Source organism: Motacilla alba, chromosome 5, assembly GCF_015832195.1.
Source record: "Motacilla alba alba isolate MOTALB_02 chromosome 5, Motacilla_alba_V1.0_pri, whole genome shotgun sequence".
Classification (NCBI taxonomy): Eukaryota; Metazoa; Chordata; class Aves; order Passeriformes; family Motacillidae; genus Motacilla; species Motacilla alba.
Window position 1 is genome coordinate 39337360 of NC_052020.1, and position 21926 is coordinate 39359285.

At 46.0% G+C, this 21926-nt stretch overlaps 1 protein-coding gene and 1 long non-coding RNA gene across 2 annotated transcripts; one reads left to right on the plus strand and one right to left on the minus strand.

Annotated features, from left to right (window-relative positions):
- The first annotated feature begins 251 nt into the window (after positions 1-251).
- Positions 252-5676, plus strand: LOC119701049. The gene is made up of 2 exons (XR_005256985.1): positions 252-311; positions 2110-5676. It is a non-coding gene; the product is annotated as an uncharacterized LOC119701049 (long non-coding RNA).
- Positions 3762-19438, minus strand: TMED10 (transmembrane p24 trafficking protein 10). The gene is made up of 5 exons (XM_038136965.1): positions 19163-19438; positions 14956-15076; positions 10503-10576; positions 6429-6555; positions 3762-5991 (listed from the first exon to the last, which is right to left on the minus strand). The coding sequence occupies exons 1-5, from the start codon at positions 19388-19390 to the stop codon at positions 5870-5872; spliced, it is 672 nt and encodes a 223-aa protein (XP_037992893.1). The 5' UTR covers positions 19391-19438; the 3' UTR covers positions 3762-5869.
- Positions 19439-21926: the final 2488 nt, after the last annotated feature.

The following is a 21926-nucleotide window of genomic DNA, read 5'->3' on the forward strand; positions in this document are numbered from 1 at the left end:
TGGCTTTGTGATTCCTTTTCTTCACAAGTGATGCACACCATTGTCGTTTCTATGTTTTATTTTCAAGGTTCTGCGGTCACAACTACAGGTGAGAAGGTGGAGCTGAATGATGGAGAACGCTCACCTCAAGACAGGTGATCCAATGCTTACAGGAGACCTCAGGAGCTGAAGCACAAAGCCATAAACCCAAGCACAACAGAGCCCAGTCAGCTCTTATTTCACTACGTTGGGAAGATGCTTGAAAGAATGAGTAATGCTCCTCGCAAGGTGCTGAAGGTTGAAGAGCTGTTTGGCATCATATACACCTATTTGTAAGTTATACATCAACATCTATTTGTTGTGCATTGAAACTATTTCCATACAAAGATGATGTCCTTAGGAGCAGCAAAGACAGCATGTCAGTTTTAGGATAAAGAAGCTTGCAGTAATGGATGAAAAAGCTCAGATGTGTCTTACTAAAAGTTATTTACTCCCTCCCTTAGAAGGAGAGTACTTGGGAAAATGTCACCTGGCAAATAGTAATGATTAAAGAAAAAGTAAACATGACAAAAATCTCATGAAAATGGGATTAAGTAATTTGGAACAGTTGTAGAAAATCAGAAGACTAATTGAAAAAGTCAATCTAGAGCCATCTTGACCATTATTATCTACAGTATCTTACAAATTCTTCCACAAAATGCTTACAGTAGTAGCTACGATCAGGCTTAGCCCCCCCACAGCATTGCCTTTACTGCCCTTTAAGAAGCAGGCAGTAATTCTCACAGCAAGATGCCCCTAAGGTGAGTAGCAGTCACTGTGCACTTAAGTTTATTGCAATATGACTGAAGCATGCATACCTGACTTCACACTATATTTTTCACTCAAGCAGTTAAAGAAATCAGACCATCAAGCCCCCATCAAGGGGCACTGTGTCATTTTCTCTCTTGCAAAATGAGTACTGAAGGATGAATTTGGGTAAGGGTAGGAAAACTGTCATTTAAACCAAATCATAGCAAGCATCTGCCTTGCTTCAAAGGTCTCATTCATGGTTTTCAGAGTCAAGGCAGTACATTGGTTATATTACTAAGGAAATAACAGCCCACATATTACAAGGAAAACCAGCCCGTGCTGAGAAAGAAGTGACAAGGCATCTACATAGTTAATTATAGATAAGAAAACAACACCATGAAAATCCTGTCACATCTGTATAGCAAATACTTTATGTGTGAGGGAAGACTGTCCAAACAAAGTACACTGGGGAAAACAAAAGTCCAAGCAGCTGGTATGGGTGAGAAAATGCTAGAGGGTAAAACTCTGCAGCAGGTCAGACCAGAGCTGCCATGGGCCATAGCAGGAAAACACAAGCACCTTGTCTCCTCTGCTTGCCTCATCTATTGGCTGCTCTAAGAACAGCATCCACCAAATAACCAAGGAAAAACAAGTTCCTACCATTACAGTTCCAACAGAACATCTTGGTGCAGTTCATGCAAAGATCACACAATGCAATTGATTTAAAAGCTCAGGGGAAAGCTACCTCAGAAATACCAGTTGTGAAAGGAATTTAAGTGACAGGAAACCACAGAAGTGAGAGAAAGCAATGTGAGCATGGTCCTGTCATTGCTTTATGGGGGGGTTATGTGCCCCCAAAGGAAGTTATTCAACATGTACATTTTTATTGCAGAAACTGAAGTACTAGACAAATTAGTCCTTTAGGAGATAGCAGCTTTCTCCAAACGTGAGCTAAACCAATGATCCTCACAGCAAAGATCACTGGCATGGACACCAAGAGATCACAGGTCCTCTGGCAGGCTGTGTCAGCAAGCTGAAATGCAGATGCTAATGCATTGAGTTTGAGGTAATGGACCTCTGGCAACAGAAGAACAGAACAGGAATCTGTTACTACAGTTTTGCAGAAAGTTTAAGTCACTTCAGCTGCAGCTGAACAGAGCAATTTCTAGCAATTTCCTGACAATCCTTCTAGTGCAAAGCAAAACAGGATGTCTACAAACATTACTGAGCAAATACAAATGTTTTAGTGCAGTGGAAAAAGCTTGGGGTCACTTGTTTCAGGTTAACAGAAAGGTCCAAGAAAAGCCAACTCAGTTTTTCTAAACCCTCTGCTCTTTCCAGCCTCCTCAGAGAAAGGTTACCTGGCTCTGGTCTGCCAAACTACCGCACCATCACATGCAGTGATTTGGGGGAAGAAAAAACAAGTCTGACAAATTTTCCCAGTGGATAAGGGGCAGCAGAAAAAACCTGCCAACACTGAACTCCTGTAGTCTTCACTGGACCCACCTTTTTTTTTCTTCTCTGAAAGATTTATCCATTTCAGATTTGTGGTCTCTCTTTCCCAATAAGACACCTTCAACTTAAGAGGTTAATTTCCCAAAGACTTTGTTCACTAAAGTCATGGCCATCTCAGGCATCTGAAAGACAAGTACACCACAGGGACACAACTAAAGATATGGGAGACAGAAATATACCACATGAATTGACAGAGGTAAAGAGAGGCCACGCTACTTTCCCAAACCTCTGCCTCAGGACCCATCAAAATGTATGGGCAGGAATCCCCTCATGATCTTGACAACCAGTTGCCAAACTAGTTTGAGTCAAATGTCTGTCATCTGCCAGTCAGAAGATAACCCAGATGTTGTACACTTGGGTTACTCCTCACATACCTGAGCAGCTTCTAAAAAATGAGCAAGTGTGTAAAATGCTCATCCCCTCCCACACGTAGCAAACAGCAGCTGCAGTGGGCACCCTGTACAGGGTGCAGCCCACGCTGGCAGAACACACAAAGATAAAAACCTTGCTTAGGAATGCTCACGTGCTGAGTTAAGCACTGCGATAATTAAATCGTTAGTCACATTGACAAGTGGGTGGAAGAGGCTGGAAACGTCTGATGCAGTTTGCTACAGGCAATCATAGATTTACCAGTGATGCATCTGTCACACACAAAGATGGGCTCAGACCCAAGCATCTGCAACAGCTCAACTTTAGGCTATTTCCCAGAAGTGAAATGGAACGAAGACACTAGCCCTGCATCCCCAGTGCTGTAAAACAACCAAGACCCACTACCAACCTACCGCATGCAAGCAGCTGCGTGATTTCACATTCTCAAAATATTCATCTGGGAAAAGAACTTGCAGAGGCTAATCCTTATCTAGGGATCTGGGAATTTCCCTTCCTGAAATTCTCGCTGATAGTACTAACTAGTTATCTAGCATTTATATGTCCCCAGTCTAGCTATGTGACATATTTCACTTGGCTACAGCGTAGCAAAAGGCTTGCAGGGTCAGCAGAGGAGATCTGAAGCATTTCAGTAAATACCTAACCACCCTCTTCAGTATCTGCCACTCACATAGTACCAACTCATCTTTGCGACAGTTTTCAATCTCCTCCAAAGTACAAAACTGAAAGTACTTCTGTTAGTCTCAATGAACAAAATTTTACGTGAAAGCTGGTGGTGAAAAACTGGATCTTGCACCCCAGACCACCAGCCCTTGTTTCACTACCAGCCTCAAAATTCCTCTCCATAGAGCAATACAATCAGGAATGGGGGAGGGAGAAAGGCAAAAAATGGTAACTGTATTAGGACACCTCGCTGTACTGGTCCCTTTCCACAGAGAAGCCTGTGCACCATTCCCAAGTCTAGAATGAATTGTTACTAGAGAAGCCTAAGGCTTGTGGGGACTCTATTTAACAGGTCAACTTTCAGGGAACAGCAGCCTGTAGGAACACGCAAAAAGAGGACAAGACTCACAGCAACAAGGTGAGGTGGGTTGTTTTTCCCCAAAAAGTTTTTATTTGAGAAAGCTGACAAAAGTCTCCCAACCAGTCATTACAGGCAAATCCACACCAGTCCCCCGCACCTGCTGCCCAGTAACTACTCCAGTACAGTGAAGATCCAAACATAACACCAGAACAATGGGAGTGTAACAGTCACCTGGGGAACTTAAGGCCTCACCATCATTTTTAAGATAACTTTGTACTCAGATAAGGATGGGGAGAGGATATCAAAACAGACAAGAACGGATAAGACCCTTTCTTGTACTGTCTTTTCAAGTTATATAAAAACAAAAGCAAAACCTTTAACAGATCTACAGGCTTCAAACTGTAGGACCTAAAACTACCTTCAAATGACTTCTGTAATTCAGTCCTGTGGCACTGCTGCTGTTCTGCACTATAACAGCTTTCAAAAACATACAAGGATAAAATGGACGCAAGGGCAGAGGAGTGGACTTAGGATCCTAATATGGCCTTATCAAAAACCAAACAAATTAAAAGCAATCAAAGTACCTGCAGTGGAACTAACAACTCCAGGAACTGGGGAATGGCAAAGGACTAATATATTTAGATGACAGGAGATCATCTTTACATCCTCTTTTCCACTGCCTCACCCTAGACAATTGTTTCCTTCCTAGCAATAGATCAGACTCAGGTGAGAAATTATAAAAACTATACTTTTTTGAAACTGCTAGGCTGGGCCCAGGGCCATGACACAACCCCATCCCTACCCAGAAGAATCTAGACACAGGACACCAGAATGCTGTGCTGCAGAACCACTTGCTCCAAAGGAATGCAGAGACGATGACAGAATTGTAATCACGGCGTAAAAACTGCAACAAGTCCAGGAAGTTAACCTGCCTGCTTTTTCCCAGTCTGGCTTTTTTAACATAGTGCCACCTGGACAGCTGAGAAATGGTGAGAGGCTGCTGGCTCTTACTATCTAGTACTGCACAGGAAAACAACAGGTCTGTTGAGGGTACAGTAGACTGCCCCCTCACATATAGAATTAGCCTATTCCCAGCCTGTACTGCCTTTTTTCAGTTCATCCACATTCTTCCAACTCCTCTGCTATCCTGCATAGAACTATTGTATCCTCAGACCTCAATGCAGGGTATAGGTCCTCGTGCCTCATGTGAGCATCAGCTCACCCTGCTTTGAGGTCTCATAAAATGACATTCAGCCAGCTGCCTGGATAGATGAGAATTCTCCTGCTCAATGTAAGAGCAAGTTTCCTAGCATGACCTGCTCCCATCTGCTCTGTGACTGTATCTGACCGAGGCCTCCTGCACAAAAGGCTGTTCCTGACCAAGGTTTTCAGGAAAGCTGCTGCACCATTTCAAAACAAGAGAGGCAAATCCAAGACAAACATGTGGGGGAAGGGTGGGACCAAGGCTGGAGAGCTTATTTGAGCAAAGCAGGCTTCTTTCCAAGCTCAAACACACTTCCAAGCCTGCCTTAGAAGGCTCCCCTTCCTCCAGGCTGAATCACCATATGCTCAAGTGCTCTGACCTGTCAGCACAAAGACACCAGCTCCCACAGGGAGAAACACAGAGGTCCACAACAGGGACCGAACCTTGGAAGACCCTCTATTCTCAGGCCCTGCTGGAATGATGAATCCTATTGCTTTGCACTCATCTCCATTTGCTTGAGGCTTAGATCCCAGCTGGTGAGGACAGGGATTCCCCCTGCTCTGCCCCAGTGTGACCTACATGCCACCTAAAGAGCGCAGCAGGGTCAGGTGGCTCTGAGTAACACTGCAGTCACAGACAGATGGGAGACATCATCAAGCCATGATTATAGAAGGAGAATAGACAGCGCAAAAAACTTGCTGCAGCTGTCATGGAAACATCTTTTTTTATTTAATCGCTGCCCCAGGAATACCCAAACCCATCACGACCTCCCCCACCCTCAACATCCAACAGGATTTCACAAGTCCCCCATTGCCTCCGATGTTCAGGCTCCCCTCCCCTTTTAAGGTCCAAGTTCCTCCAGAAAAGCTCCAGTCAGTGGGTATCATCTGTGAGACGGCTCCAGGAGGCCATGGCTAGGTCCCAGAGGTGTCCAGCTGGGTCTGAGAGGAGGGGGAAGAAGATGTGCTCCTTTACTCAATCAGCTTCTTGGCCTTGAAGAAGCGACGCAGGTAGAAAACCTGCCAGGTGGCCAGCCCAATGAGACAGCACATGGAGAAGATGCTGAAGTACAGAACCCGTGTGTTTGTCGACTCTGAAATAGACAACAAACCATTGCACCTGAGTCTGCATCACAGGATGCACCCCAAGATGGCAAAATTCCAGGACTACTTCTTCTCCCCCATGCAAAAGCAAAAGAGCGTGAAGGCAAGGGCACCTGAGAACCAGCAGCACTCGAGAATAAAAGCAGAGGGAACAACAAGAAGGATAATAAGAGGGAACAAGGTGAAGCTGTGGTTAATGGGCAACACTGAATGGAACAGAGTAATTCCCATTAGGAATGGAGACAGAAAGAAATGACTTCTAGAGACAGAACAAGACTCAGTGATTGCTTCAGGTTCCCTTACTAGGAACAGAACAGGCAGAGACCACTATAATTGCTTGATCTCCAAATGCTGCCCTAATAACACATTTAACAGAAATGAGGGTTTTTAGAGTTCCATCCCTCTGAAGGGGCACACAGCCTCTCACCATTTGTGTCCCTCATCTCCTCTTCTCGTTTCTTCATATAGGCAAAGTCGTTAACGATGGACTCCGAAAGATCTTCCAAACGTCTCAATTCTACTTCCAGGGGTTTCAACTTCTCCACTTTAGCAATCTAGAAAACAGGAGAGTCAAATCACTGAACCAAAACCAAAAGCTCCCACAGGGGTTTTTACTGCCAGCTTGAACCACTCCTCTCCACACGCTACAGATCTGGGGCATCCTTCCCCTCGGGAAATACCTCTACGAGCCAGAAACTACCATTGCATAAAACACTATCACTTCTCCCACCTGTTTTCTGAAACACACTTTCCTACTACTCCTCCTACACAATGGAGGAGCACAGCATGCATACAAGCACACTTCTTCCTTATTCGGCTTAACGTTAGCTTATTCACAGTTGGCTTCTGAGGAGTGGGTAGAAGCTCTCGCCACATGACTAAACCTCCAGTGAGCGTAAGTCACAGACTGAGATTCAGGTGACTAACTTACATATGGATACGATACAGTTCCATAGGCACACCGGCTATTAGCACCGAGACTCCCTTCGCTAATGCCCCATAAGGCAGTCACATAAGGCTGCAGAGAGCCCAGGCAGCCCGGTTCTCAGCAGCAGCGGCTTGATTATCCCGCAAGAGCTCGGGGCTTTTATCCACCCCTCAGCCAGAAGCTCCAGGGCAGCACAGGCTCCCGGCAGGGTCCCCTGAGCCAGCGGGTGGCGCTGCGGGGCCGCTGGCGGCCCGGCTCCCGTCCGGACGCGCGGCTCATGGCGCACACGCCTGGTATCCAAAACCAAAAATCCACTGCAAAATTCAATTAGAAAGCACAGCACACAGCAGCAGCTGTTTAAGCCGAATGTGTAGACACGTGTCTCTGCCCCAGCCGTGGCTACAACCTGACAAATGTGTTACATAAAACCTGTGACACAAGGACGCTCAAAGGAAGCTAACTGCAATTCCTGACGCTTCTCCAGGGTCTGGGTAACTGCGGTTCTTGAACTGAATTTGTCACTATTACCAAGAAGTGACAGGCCCCTGCCATGAAGGCCAGATGCTGTGTCCCCAAGTAATGCAGCAGAGGAAAAATGAGTTAGAAAAAACACACAAAGCACCTGCAGTTCACCACCAGTCTCAGCCTCACAGGATTATTCAGATATAAGCTGCATGATGTCCATCTCTCAGTGATCCATGCTGACAGGCAGGCAAGAGGGTACCCAGCACGAAGGTATCCCCAAACTGCCACTTCCAGATGCGGCTGCCTGGGCATCAGAGCCAGAGCTGAAGAGCTGCTCGTGACCAAGCCAGTGCTAGCTAATCAGCACTTCCACTGAAGGGTCTCCACATGACACACACAGCCTGGCAAGCAGCAAGCCATCCAACAATCATCGGAGGGTTTTTATGCTGAGGCAAGCTGTATATTATAGCTCTGCCAGCACAGCAGTGCCAGTTTGGAGTGTGTTTGAGAAGAGGGGTAGGAAGGAGTAGGTTAACCCCCTCCTGCTTTCTAGCCAATAGGTTGTAATGACAAAACCCTGTGGCCTGGCCACATATCTGCCAGCAGAGGTCTTTGCTGAAAAGCTAGCACCAGAGGTTGCATGTCTACAGCCCAGACTCTGCTGACACTGCTAGAGCAGCAGGTCTATAACACACACAAGGTCTTGGGCAGCTGTACTGACAAGCTAGCCTTGCACTGACCAGCTCCATTATCTTCCTTGAGGGCTCATTTCCTCATTCACATAGAGCTACAAGGATTCCACTGGGAAAAACCAAGGTTTATCTGCTCCATCTGCATCACTTCAGCTGCTCTTAACAGGTGTAGCTACAATCTAACAGCTACTTTTAGTCCTTTTAGAACATCTGGAGTACCAGCACCAGGACAACAACTCCAATGAGCTTCCCAGGGGTCACTTACAGATTTGTCAAAGCCTAACTCTCTTCTAGCATAAAAAGAGATACACTATAGCCAAGAATTGATAAGGAGAAGTTGATGTGGAAAAAACCCTAGATCATCAAGCATTCTTAGTGCCATCAGAAATCTTTTCACTTTTATAAATCTTCATTTCTACTTCTTGAATGGATAAAGTTACTCCTCCCAAACCCAGATAATTAAGATATGACATTGCAGTAAGGTTTTCTAATCTGGCTCACTATTCCAGCTGCTTTGCTCCAAGAATGTCTGGATCTATGAAAGTTTATGAAGCCAGACTTGGACAGTATCAGTGACTCTCATTAAACTCCCTGAATCAAGTCTCCTTGCAGCAAATCAACAAGGACTGGGGCTGTACAACAGGTCACTAGTACCCAACAACACATGGACATCACAAGCAAAAGGCTCAAAAAGGCTGCAATTCCATGAGAGAAACCCGAGCAACATTCCTGCCCTCTGAGACCCTACAGGAACCTGTCAAGTTAAAACTCACAATTACTACAGCAAACTGAGAAGAGAGATGGTGAAAAAAACCCCACACTGCAAAGCAGTGTGGTTAAACATCTATAGCAGGTGTACAAATAGTCAGTCAGTTTGAGTCCTTTGTAGACATCTGTTCAACAAGGCTCAATACAGTCTACAACTTTGAGAGGTCCTCACAAGGCAAGGATGCTTGCCAGGGCTGCCAAGATCTGCATTTGGTATCAAGTGGGACTGCAAGTCTAAATTCTTCTTTCTTGTATTTGTCCATGGACCTCCTCCCTCAATAAGCATAAGAGATGCATTTATTCCAAGACAGTTTTATCAGTACAACCAGTGAGTATGTAGATACACAGGCATAAGAGAACCTTTCTGCACAGCAATGGTGCTTCTAGGTAGCACTACAGTAAAGCAAATCTAGAGTATGCTGGGGGGTGGTATTCAAAGGAATTTTGTAAATATAGCAAACATGATCCTCTCAGTTATGCTCTCAGGGATTCACCCCATAAAATTTCAACATCTTGCAATCCCTCAGTACCAGGTTGACAAACAGCTGGCCCTGTGAGTGCTCCACTCTTCCTTGACCCCCAGCACATTTTTACTCTCCAGGTAGGATGCGATCCAGACTGACTTAAGCTATGATTGCTCTGCTCTCCCCTGACCCCAAGCACCTTACAGTCCACATAGCAAGTGCTCCCAGCCAACTTAAACCACGCAAGACCAGACGGCCCAAAGTCTGAAAGGGTATAAAAAACCAGCATGACCATCGCAGAATTTTGTTAATTTTCTATCTGGAATCACGCACAGCCTCCTCTGCTACCCACTGTCCTCTCTATGGCATCTCCCATGCTCTTATGCACAGTGGACACAGCAATCACCTGTGAGACTCTTTCTCCACCAATAATTCTCTTTTTCTCGGGCACAGGCTCTGTACAAGGGGATGACTGATCCCAAATTCTAGTGAGCCAAAAGCACGATAGCTACTATAAAAATTCAGCAGCCAAAGCAGTCAGGACTGTCTCAGCCACAAAATAACTGCTACTCCACAGCCAGCTCTTGGGCCTAAGCAACTTATGTCCTCCTAAGATGGAAATGTGGAGGCTTTTATGCCTATTCCCAATGTCATGCCCTCAAACCAAATACCCATTCCACAGCAGCTACTACTCTGCCAAACACCTTTACATTGATACGCTGCCAGTTCTTAGAAACACACAAGAGCCTCTTCAGGTCTGCTGAGCCAGTACATCTTACAGGCAGGAAGGTAAGAAGGGTAACATTGAAACTTGACCTTTAAGAGAAGGTCTGATACTAAATTCAGATGACCTCTGCTGCAGGGACTGGAGAAACTTTACCTCTCAGTGTTTTGTTGCCTCTAAATACCTATGCCCAGAAGCTGGGTCATGCTGTCCTAGTGAAGAAATTCACACATCAGGCTCCAGTTCCCAGAGCACAGAATCAATTCTAGTCGATGTTTGTCTTTTTTTTTTTTTTTTCTTTTCCTCCCGTAACACACAAAGCTTCACTGCAATTGTAGTTTGCAGACAGGCTTTCATCACCACTGGGAAAACAGCTTCCCATCACGAGCCCAGATCTACAAAAGCATCACGTGAGTGCTGGGAAAGGGAAGCCTGCAGTGCAGGCAGCCAGGGGACATACCTCCTCATAGTTCTTTGCTTCAACACCATGCTTCATATCCAGAGTCACGAGCTGGTCCGGCATCCTCCCTGTTCCTGGAAGCATAATGAAAGGATTCCTTGTGTGAAACATTCAGCCTGCCAGGAAATCACCAGCTCTTCCCACCAGTGAGGAAGAACTCAAATCCCTCCCCTCCCCTCCCTCCATGTCTGCAGCTAACTGCGGAGGCAGCACAGTCCAGCCTAAAAATACAGAGACTTCACAATAAATCCTGGCTGAAGGACAGCCTCCCAAATATAATGAGAACAAGCTGTAACCAAAAGCACTGAGTGTCTACAAGATGCAAATCACTGTAAAAACTGCAGAGGATTAGAACACGAACACCAGCTGCTATGAGACAGCCCAGTGAAAGACAAGTCACTGGAGGGACAAATATTCAACTGGGAGGCCCACGTTCACAGGAAGTGAACAAGCAACTTGTCAAGGTTACTGGGGCTGTAAATGGCTTTAAATGGCTGTAAATGGCATTCTAAGGAGCACCTGATAAACTGCTCCAACTGAGGAACGTGGCCTATGAGGACTACTGACCCTTTCATGCTGGAATATCTGCAGAAGCCAAGGCAATCCCTTTACCATCTCAGACACCCAAGAACCACACTGCTAATGCAAACCCCAAGAGAGCAAGAGGCTTCTGAAGCTGGGAAAACACTGCCTCAGAGAGCTGCAGCTGGAGCCACACAAACAGCACATAAGGCTGCAGTCACCAGCAGAGTAGGTATCTTTCAAGGCTGATACCTCCCGGCTAGGGAAACCTGTGGCTTATAGCTTCTTTCGACTGCTACAAACTGTCATATCTGAGAACATTCACAAGAGGAAAAAATATATAAGATAGTCATATCAGATACTCTCAAAAATGCTGCATATCAGCTTATCTGAGTATCATTCTCTACCACCCACGAAGAAAATGTCTGTATGTAACACATTTCCAAATCCCAGCATGTTGGGACATACAGCTGTCCTCAACTGGCTGCCAGCAAAACACAAGGTCTGAATTTACTTAAACTATGAATTTCAGAGTCTCTATCCAGGAGCATGTCCAATACTCACATTTTGTCTCAGCAGGCTGCCAGGTGGGCATTCCCTCAGTCCACAAACAAATTCAATGTACAGGTTATGCTGGGTCACTCCAGTTGGAGCTAGGAAGATATTCCAGGTCTTTGATACAACATCCCCTATTTTTTTTTCTACCCACTCACTGAACAGCTCTTCAACACCAGAGTAGAATCACCTTCTACTGCTAGCAGGACAATGAATACTCCACTGATAAGATAGTGCCCATCAGCTACAAACTCCCTTCAAAGTTTCTTTATGGGAATGCACTATATAAGAGCCCAACAGATAAATTATTACTAGGATGGGATTTTGTTTTCTTATAAAAGACTGGTTACTGTAAGAAACCCCTCAAGTCCCAGCACTGTTCTTTAACAGACAGGCTGTATACAACCCCCAGTACTCCTTTCCCCAACCACAAGTTTTGACTGCTTATGCCACACACATTACTGGCGTGCATGGAGACAGGCAGGTAGGACAGACAACAGTAGCTGTAGAAAAAAAAAAATTCACAGCACACATTTCAGTGAGAGGGTTTTTTTAATGGTGCTCAAATTATAGCAACTTGATTTGAGGGCTGAAGTTTGCAGGAAGAGATGAGAAAGATGAAAAGACCAACGAACAGAAGAAGAGAGCTAGAAGAATTTATTTGCTAGACTGGAAGAGAGAGCCACCAAGAGGCAGTAAGAAACCAGAAACCTTAAAGCTGCCAGGTGCAAAAGGACAGAGAGCAGACATTTTGGAAGAGGTTAGCATTGTTAGGAACTGGCAGGGAAAAACTCAAGCTGCTCTCCTGTAAGTTTACTAAGCCCAAGGCAGCTCCCTTCACAGTCATCAAATCCTCAGAAACCCCTTCCTTCTCTGGCAGCCAAGGCTCACCAGAGCAAGCTGGATCAGCAACAAAGAGAAAAACAGTCGAGATTCAGAGATCATGAACTAAACTGATGCCTACATTCCTGATACCTACACTCCTCAGGTCTTCAAGTGGTCATCTCACATGAGCACTGAACTGTTTGCTGGGAAATTAGGGGAGCTCTTAATTTGCAAAAGTCAGTTGAAAAGCAGGATGGTTGAACTGAACATCAAAAAGTTTTCCCACAGGAATTCCAGAAAAAAATGAGTCCTAACACTCTTGAAGTTTGGGAAGAGAAGGATTACAGAAGGAGCATACAGTTAAAGATTAGCACACAGAAGAGCCCTAAAGGGAGAATGCCGTGAGGCTAGGCTGATCACCTGAGATCAGCATATCATGGGAGAGTAAATGTGCCTGGGAGCAGAGCACTGGTGAGGAAGACAGGACTATACTGCCTGGAAGAGGGTAAAAAGCCCATCATGCAAATACCCACAGCTCCAAGAAGCACCCTAAGAACTCCTCCACCCTGATAAGGTGAACCCTCGATACAGGATCTCTTTCTCACTTCCTCTTCCTCATTTCTGTGGTTAGGGATTGAGAAATCCCAGTTGCTTGGACCCCTCAGATCCAACTGCTCTAGGTTTCCTCTACCAACAGTTGTCTCTTTCAATACTCCACAAACATCCTCCTTGGCTGCTGCCTTAAGTCCTGATTACTTACTTGATGAGACTGGGAAAAAGACCCTAACCTTTAAAGAGAAACATGGGAATTAAACAGACTTGGCAAGTTCCCCCACTCCCATTCTGACCTTGCAGAGGAAGCAAGGTACTTCCTTGTGACGTGGTTACTTCTTTCCAAGTACCTTAACCAAGCCCTGCAGATGATCAAGCCTCACAGTGTCATGTCCCTTACTTTAATACTTCCTTGACTTCCAGCACAGACATGGGAGGTCTGGAGATACTCCAGGGGGAATTTGCGACACCTGGGTCCAAAAACAAAGCCTCCAGAAAAGGATCCAGTTGCTCAGTTGATGAGCTCTGTATTTTGGCAGCTCAGTGCCCCACAGGTCATTAAGGTAGAAACTGCATTTAGAAATACTTACTTCTCAACCATATTGAAAGCTCTAAAACAAGCTTGCAACAAGGGAGTTAGGGTACAAACATTTGCTACAATCAAAACAGATGTAAGGGGCTCGGTCTAGGCAAGAAACCTCTGCTCAAAAGCACTGAACTAAGAGTCTAGACACAACTAAAGAAAGAAACTTTTCCCACTTCAGTGTGTGATCACATGGAAGCTATGAGAAGGTCTGCAGGACTGTCTGGAGAGTTCTCAAATACCCAGGTGTTGGAAAGTAAATAGCATGAGTGACTCCCAGATGAGTCACTAGTGCCTGCATGTCTCAATGTGTTAGAGAACATTTGGAAATCCTACCTTTGGAGTAAAATAAAAACATAATCTTGAGCATTTGGAATCACTATTTTATTTGTAAAATACCATAAAAGAGGTGTTACAAACCAGATCCCTCCCAATCCTAGCAGAGAATATAGCCTTCTCTTTCTGTAAAGTTCTCTTCAACTTGCAAACTATTTACATCTTATATATGGAGCAGAAATAGCAAAACAGCAGCTGCCTTTCTACTGATTTGAGGAATGCTGCTAGTGAAACACTCTGGGAAACACTCTGGCATCTTTTAGGGTAAGACCTAAGAAAAACCGGGCCCAAGGAGCAGAACTCTGACAGTAACCATGAGAAGATGTAGCACCTACAAACTTGCATGCACTCACAGCTCCACTGATGAGATCAGAGCCCACACGATGGCCACTTTCAGCACGTTTGTCCTGAAATTGAGCTCGGGCAATACATGCGTCACACTCACAGGAAACAAGCCTCAGCCCTCGTTAGGCAACCATCCTTGTAGCACAAATGCAAAGCTGACGTCCCTGCTCATTTTCCCTTCCCTTTATTGACCACTTCAAGAGCAGTTGTGGGTGCAAATCAAGGACACATTCCCTATATACACACAATGCAACCTCATTAAACAGTTGTCAACCTATCGCAGGATAGCTACCAAGAACACATTGTACATAGATCACTCTCACAAATGGGGAAGAAGTGGCCTGCTGGGGTGAAAGAGAGGTCCCAGAGAGGATGGCACCCAGCTCTGCCCTGGCTCAACTGCAAGATGGGAAGAAGCATGAAACTGGCAAAAGAAGTGTGGTTTGTTCACTGGTACTGCCACTCGTTGCAACTGTGGTGACCTCTGCAGGAGAAACGCCCAATTCCCCTTTCAGAGGAAACCCAAGCGCTCTACACAACAACCACAGAGGATTACTTCAAATGCAACACACAGAGCAGATGTTCTGCAGTGAGACTGGCCACAACCTCCTAAAGATCAGCTAAAAGTCAAAAAGCGTTCTGTGACCACTTTACTCATATTCCTAATCCAGATAGCTACACAAACTCGATCAGAAGCTAGAAACAGCCAGCACAGCCAGCTTTCATTTCACTTACCCACAGGAAGCTTGCTCTCAAAGCAGGCCTCAAACATATCATAGTCTTCAGTGGTGAAGGCAAACTTGCCCTTGCTGGCATCCTCCTTGGCATACAGGATGTGCCCAGCTGAGTCAGTTATCTGTAAGAGGGACAATGAAGGTAAGAAACACAGTACTTTGCTGCCATGAGCTCATGCTGCCTGTGCAGCAAGAGTAACCCTAGCCTCCCCTTTGGATCTGCTCTTTCTCCTTTCAACAGTTTCCCTCCTTCTTTGTGACTACAATTCCTCCCCTCCTCATCCACACACCAGGAGCTGACAAAGTCAGAGTGACTAAGAAGTAATTATTGACTCTTAGATCCAAAAATCACCAATCAAGCAAAAAACAACACCCCTGAAAAAAACAAAACAAAACAAAAAAACAACCAAAAACCAAACCACCAAAAATCTATTGACCAAAGAATAAAAAAAAAATCCCAAACTGAAACCCACTAATTTCTCATTCTCCTATGAATCCCAAATACAGACTGCATGTAAGAACTATAGCTGAACCACACTGTCATTCATTGCCTTTATTTTGCAAGCAAAATTCATGAATTCCCATAGCAACAGAGATAGGGAGAAGACTTACGGGACAAGAGTCACACTCCCCAGGAGGTGACATGGAGAAGGGTACATCTGTTCCTCTAGAAACAAACCATGAGTGTGGCCCTGAGTTACACAAGGTTTGGGTGCCAAGATCCATAAAAGTGGCCACTTCAGAGGACAATTCAGACTACACAGACAGAATAATGACTGCTTTGCACTAAGTCTATAAAACTACTAAGAATAGGCAAAAAACTGTGGAAGGTCTACAAAAATGCTTCAACAAAGAGTATAAAAAGAAAGGACACGCATTTCATGACGCAAACTTGAAAATAATTGTGCTCAATTAAAGGCTCCATCCAGCTGAAACACTCTGACTGGGGAGAGGGGTGAAAAAACCGCAAGGTGTTACAACACCACATGAAAACGAACAGTGTGTAATCCACTGGAGCGCTTTCCATTTTCCCTCAACGCTAATTTTTAACAAGTATGTCTGAAACAGCATGGACACTAAAGTTACTAGGGTCTTTGAAAGTTTTAAGAGATGAAGAAAGTAAAAAGCATAGGAATAATTTTAATAGTAAGACCAAAGTACACAAAATAATTTGTAGCACGGAAAAGGTAAGTTAGACATTCTACTTTATTCCAGCCTTTTTCCCTGTACAAAGGCCATGCAAAAGAGCTATACACCCAGAACTATTCTACAGATACACTCTTTATTCTTATTAGAGCACCTAATTAACTCTTTGGCACTGGATTTGAAGCAAGTGTGGACCTACTCATGGATGAGAGTTGCTGCACTAGGCAGGAAAAACAATCAAGTATATAAATTCTCACACTTTATGTACAAACTACAGCAGGCAAGACTTTAGGACAATGTCCTGTTAGGGGATTTGTTGTAGCTGCCCCTGCACCATACACTGTCAAGTGTCTGAGAACAAAGCACTGCTCTCCATGCAGCAGCTCAGAGCTGTACCTGTTTTCCAGTGGCAAGCAGATGAAAGCACGCCTGCACAGCCAGGTGCAGGCAGCTGTGCTTGCCACCAGCCATCCCCTTGCCACAAGCCACCAGCTACCTCCTTTCTGGAAGCCGCCAGGCACTGGGAAGCACTGGGTCCAAGTGAGCAGGCCCATCTGCAGCACAGGACAGTGTATGTTTGACCATGCCAACACAACGTAAAAGCCTGTGATTTGGCCACACGTGGCATGTGTCGTTTTAGTGGAATGGTCATAATTAACCAAGATGCCTCATCACCATGACCCCATACATTCTGCACACCAGGTTCTCCATCACAAAAAGTAGTCAGAACAACGTAGCTCTCGATGCCCCTACTACTTTGAGCACTATTTTCCTGTGCCTTTGCAGGCACCAGAGCTAATCTTTACGCAGCTTGATCCACTTTTGCCCTTTGCAGCTTATGAACAGCATTCTAGACAGTAAAAGCTCTGCTATCCGCTTTCATCAAAACTGAACAGCATTACCCAAATCAGCCAAATACACTGCCCATTCAGCCGGGTGTGCGAGGGCGGAGAAGCTGCTAATAGCCCGGCCAGAACGCTTGAGGGGGAGTCGACCTGAAAGGAATTTTTCATGCTATTCTAACGTTATTTACGGTAAGGCAATCCCCTACAGACAGGGCATTGTTTGCCCCTGACAAACAGCCCGATACCGTCGGGCTCGACAATGGGGCAGAGGCACGTGGCTGCCAAAGCGAGCTCAGGCGCCCGACGCCCCCCTTCCCCAGCAGCAGGCAGCTGGCAGGGCCCGCGGATTCCTCCAGAACAGAGGGACACTGTTAGCGCTGGGCTATCACACACACGGATCCCAGCTCACCGGCACGAACCGAACTGAGCCTGGGCAGAATTAACTACCGCCCTCCTCCCTCCTCTGTTCAGTGGCCCAACCCAAGGGCCAGAGCAGACCATCCAGTGCAGAACAGAGAGTACCTGCAGACATCCTGCCCTGAACTGACCCTTCCCACACAGACCAAGGAGAAAGCAGGCACCTATCAGAGAGGTTTCAGCACTTATAACAAGTCCAGCATATTGGGAGGACACAGCATGCCTGAACAATAAGAAGGAAAGCAAGAATTGCACACATTATTTTTCCTCCTTTGTAGCTTTTCAAACTATACATGAATTTAAAAAATATTTCATTTTATGGGTTGAACAAAAAAGAACTTCTACAAGCAGTACCACCCAGATACCAGCTTCATCAGCAAAGCCAGCCAAGACTCAAACATGGGATTCACTGGTTCACCATCACCTCCCTAGATAAGTCCTGTGTCATAAAAGTGAGTTTTGGAAAAGACCTTGGGGTCACTTGACCTAAGAGTGAGCAACCTGAGAACCAGGATGCTTGGTTACCAAGCAGTAAATGACAGATGGGAACATGGCACTCCATCTCAAATACATGTGCCTTACCAGGCAAATACTACACCCATATTTTAAAGCCTTAATGCTGCTTGGCTCTGCCTACACACAGATGAGTTTCCTCTAACAAATGAAGCAAGAACAGAACAACACATGATTTTTTTAAAAGTAAGACTCCAGAAGAAGCCTTCCCCAGCCATAACCAAGTACAACTGTCAGTAATGCCAGGGCCTTCAGGCATTGGTAGGCAGATGCTGGAAAGGCAACCTGATTTCAGGAGGTCTGAAATACTCAGGAACACCAAGTTCAGAAACTCCTGAGCACACCTTTCTGCCTCTGTTTGCATGCTTACTATTGAAACCTTTGGGAATGCAGACAGAAATAAAAAAGGGGGCAGAAGGCTTGTAATGAACTGACTATGTAGCAACAGATCTTATTCAGCTAGGTTGGAATTTTGAACAAAGCCTAGGAAAGGCAGATTGTGGGCAGAACTTAAGTGAAGTTGTTGAATTAAAGTGAAGCTGTTGAAGTTTTATAGCTGCGTGTCACACAGGTGCATGTGTCATGAATATTCTGCCAATCCTGTACTTCCTGAAAATCCCACAGGATCATTTTTTCCCCTGCAGCAAATATCTGCCTACCTAAAATCCATGCAAGCCACGACACAGCAAGATGACAAGAGCCATTTTGGGTACCAGAACCTGGCACAGCCAAATTTTCTCAGCCCCCATTCCACTGTGCCAGGATCCCGTTGTGCCAGGCCCTACGCACGGAGGGAGCCCTGGGAAAGCCACGTCACCATAACTCTTTGCTGCTCACACGGTGTCAGCAGCCTGGGCACGGCTTTATCGTAGCGGCCCATCTCGCCAGGCTCCGGATAATCTGCATCGTGCGCGGATTAAATGGCAGACTGCGGGACGGGCCGCTGCAACCCGATCTTTGGGGAGAAAAAGCTCCTCTTTGGCTCAAGCTAAAACGCTGCCCTGGTCCCTCGCTGCCCAGCACCCGCAGCTCCTGGGCGGGCTGGTGGCCCCTCGCCCAGGGCGAGTCCCGCGGCGCGGTGCGGGGCAGGCCGGGGCCGGGCGGCTGTCGGCTCACGCGTGGGCCGGTGCCACGCGTGGAACACGTCACCCTTCCTTCCTTCCTTCCTTCCTTCCTTCCTTCCTTCCTTCCTTCCTTCGATCCCCGCCCCGCACGGCCGGCAAGGGGAGGCGGGGCCGCGCCGCCCGCCCCGGCCACCCCCGCCCTCCCGGCCGGCCGGGGCCGCACCTTGAGGTTGGCGGAGGGTCCGGCGGAGGAGCCCGGCGGGGCGCTGATCTCGTACTCGCCCGTGACCAGCGTGTCGCGATGGATCTCCTCCCGCAGGCACTTCCGCGCCTTGCCCGGCAGCTGGAAGGAGATGGGCCGCGCCGGGCCCACCAGCAGGAGCAGCAGGAGCAGCGGCAGGAGCGGGGCCCGCCCGAGGCGGGGGCGGCCGGGCAGCGGCGGCAGCGGCATGGCGGCAGCTCCGAGTGCGGCGGGCCGGGCCTGCCTCCGCCGCACGTGACCGCCGCCGCCGCCGCTGCGTCACCGCGGGGCGGGGCCGGGGCGGGGCCGGGCGCCTGAGGGGCCGCGGGCTGAGGGCTGCGGGCTGGGGTGCCGAGGTGTGACCCTTTTCGTTATGACACAAATGAGTAATGAAGTTAATCCAGTAATAACGGAGGGGAACGAGTAATAATGGTTTCGCTCGTTAAAGAATTGGAAAATCAGAGCAAAACCGAACCGTGCTCTGAGGCACGGGAGCGTTCTGGGGATGCAGCAGCGGCCTGACTCTCCGTGAGACTGCCTCGCGGCTCAGGTCCTTCGCTGGGAGAGACACCCGCTGTTTATTGTATGGGTTTTTTTCATTTTTGAGGAGTAGCTTCCCTCTTGACTTCTTCACACAAGAAAATTCAGTTTTATCGGATGTGTTGGTTCTTTGCATCAATGCCTTGCAAATGCCATTCAATAGGAGTATCCAAGTGTTTTTAACAGCAAATAAAATGATGATGATTTATGAAGACAGAGCATTACTTTTTTCTCTCATTTTCCAGCATATACTCAGATCTCCTTTTTCTTTTTTTCCCCCTCCTGATACGTTTTATTCTTTAGGAAGACAGCATTAAGTAACCACTGACTGGCTTTGGCCTGCTGCTTCCCCTGGCACCACATCCTCTCCATTCCCAGCCTCCTGGCCTGGCAGTGCAGCTGCCAGGACGAACACGCACAGGTGGGAGCAGTGACATGTTCTGGGGCATAACCTGCCAACAGGGAGGAGGCAAATTGCACAGGTGTGTGGTTATGATCACCACGGTTGCAGTCATCTCCTGGGATCAGCCGCAAATATTTGCGTGTGCTAAGATGTAAGGAAAAGCAGGAAGAAAGAAATGGATAGTAGCATTGCTAGAAAGCAAAATATCTTTTTTATTTCTTTTAGATTGAGTAAAAAAAATTACACCATTGTTCCACTGTTATTCCTTAAATATCAGCAGCTGTGTTCTGTCTCTGGTCAAAACATGTCTTTAATGACAAGCAATAATAAGGAGTCGGTACAAACTTTAATCTAAAGAGGCTTTAAGCGGCAAATTTCATGCTTGGATGTTCACCTGCAGAGCATTTAAAAGAACAGTTCAGCGCTTTTGCCTGCTTGTGCTCATACTTACTGAGAAGAAATGGTGAAGGTCTCCTGCAGAAACAGACACTAAGTCCAAATGTACAGTGGTGGAGTGACCTCATTGCTTGGAGGGAAATAGAAAAAAAAACTTTCACAAAAAATTCACAAAAAAGCCCCCAAAACAACAAAAACCTCCTAGCACTAGACCTTTGCCCTTATTTAAGCTCCAGTTTATTGTTTGAAGTGGGGTTTTCAGTCACTTGATGGACATTTCAATTCATTTTTAATTCTCTTATCAGTTCACAAACCTTCCCTTAGTTGGACAATTAAATTATTTGGAAACGTAACCACAATAAAATAAATATTTGGCTCTTTGTGCAATCTGTCAAAGTATATTTGCAAATGAAAACATTCTTTCCATTGCAGCACTTAAGGCAGAAAGAGCTATTATTTCACAAACTTTAAGAAACAGATTTCTAGGATATGAAGATATGAAATGTTGTACCATAAAATTCCTGATAAAACTGGCACAGCATGACAAATTTCTTCATGCAGAACATTCCTCAAACCAGTGATATGTATCCAGCCTTCTAACCTGTTTAAAACATTCAATATTGCCTTATTTTCCAGAGGAAGTGGCTCATTCATGTTAAAGTGGCCTTGTTTTCTAAAATCAAAGTGTGAACTCAACCATCAAAAAGCAAATACACGACTGACTACAATCGCTTTCTATTGTGGCCATTTTGTCACAGTACATTTTAGATGAGTTACATTTATGACCAACAAATTTATCCCCTGCTTTCTGTTGTAGTCTCCTCCTGTGGATGCATTATTCTAGAAACTGCCACACAGGCAAGTTCGGATCTAATTATAAAACCCCCTCAGAGATCCTTTAGTGCTTCAGTGTGTTATGAAATAAAATGGTACAGAGCTGCTGCGAGTCTCTTCACAATCCCCAGTGCTTTTTTTAAAGCATTTAAACATGCAATGGGGCAATTTCCCTTGAGTGTGCAAAGAAACTTAGGGCAGAGGGAAAGCATTTGAAGATCCTTTCAGCTGCAGGTTAGGAAATAACAGTCTTGCAGGGACATGCCTTAATGTTTCCACATAGTAGAGGCTAACAAAATGAAATGCTTCCTGCCATTCAAAAACCCTGAACAGAGGTGAAGGAGAGATTGATAACTTGTTACACAACTTTCCAGATGAAGCGATGACCTATTTTAGCTTAATCTGCTGTGTTAGGCGCTGTGGGCGCTCGGCAGTCAGCTGGAGGCAGGTATTCCTTCTCACTACCACCAACCCATAGACCAGCGGGTGTCTCCCCAAAGTCAACACCCATATCAGCTGCCAATTGTGACACTCTGACAAAATTCAAACCATTTTGTTTGTGTGATAAAAGAT

Bases quoted from the DNA above. Each gene is read 5' to 3' on its own strand.
- TMED10 (XM_038136965.1), bottom strand. From the start codon at position 19,390: ATGCCGCTGCCGCCGCTGCCCGGCCGCCCCCGCCTCGGGCGGGCCCCG. The intron at 6,556-10,502 runs GTATGTCCCCTG...CCTGTTTTCTAG, and splicing joins AAGCAAAGAACTATGAGGAG to ATTGCTAAAGTGGAGAAGTT. The intron at 5,992-6,428 runs GTGAGAGGCTGT...TGTCTATTTCAG, and splicing joins GGAGATGAGGGACACAAATG to AGTCGACAAACACACGGGTT.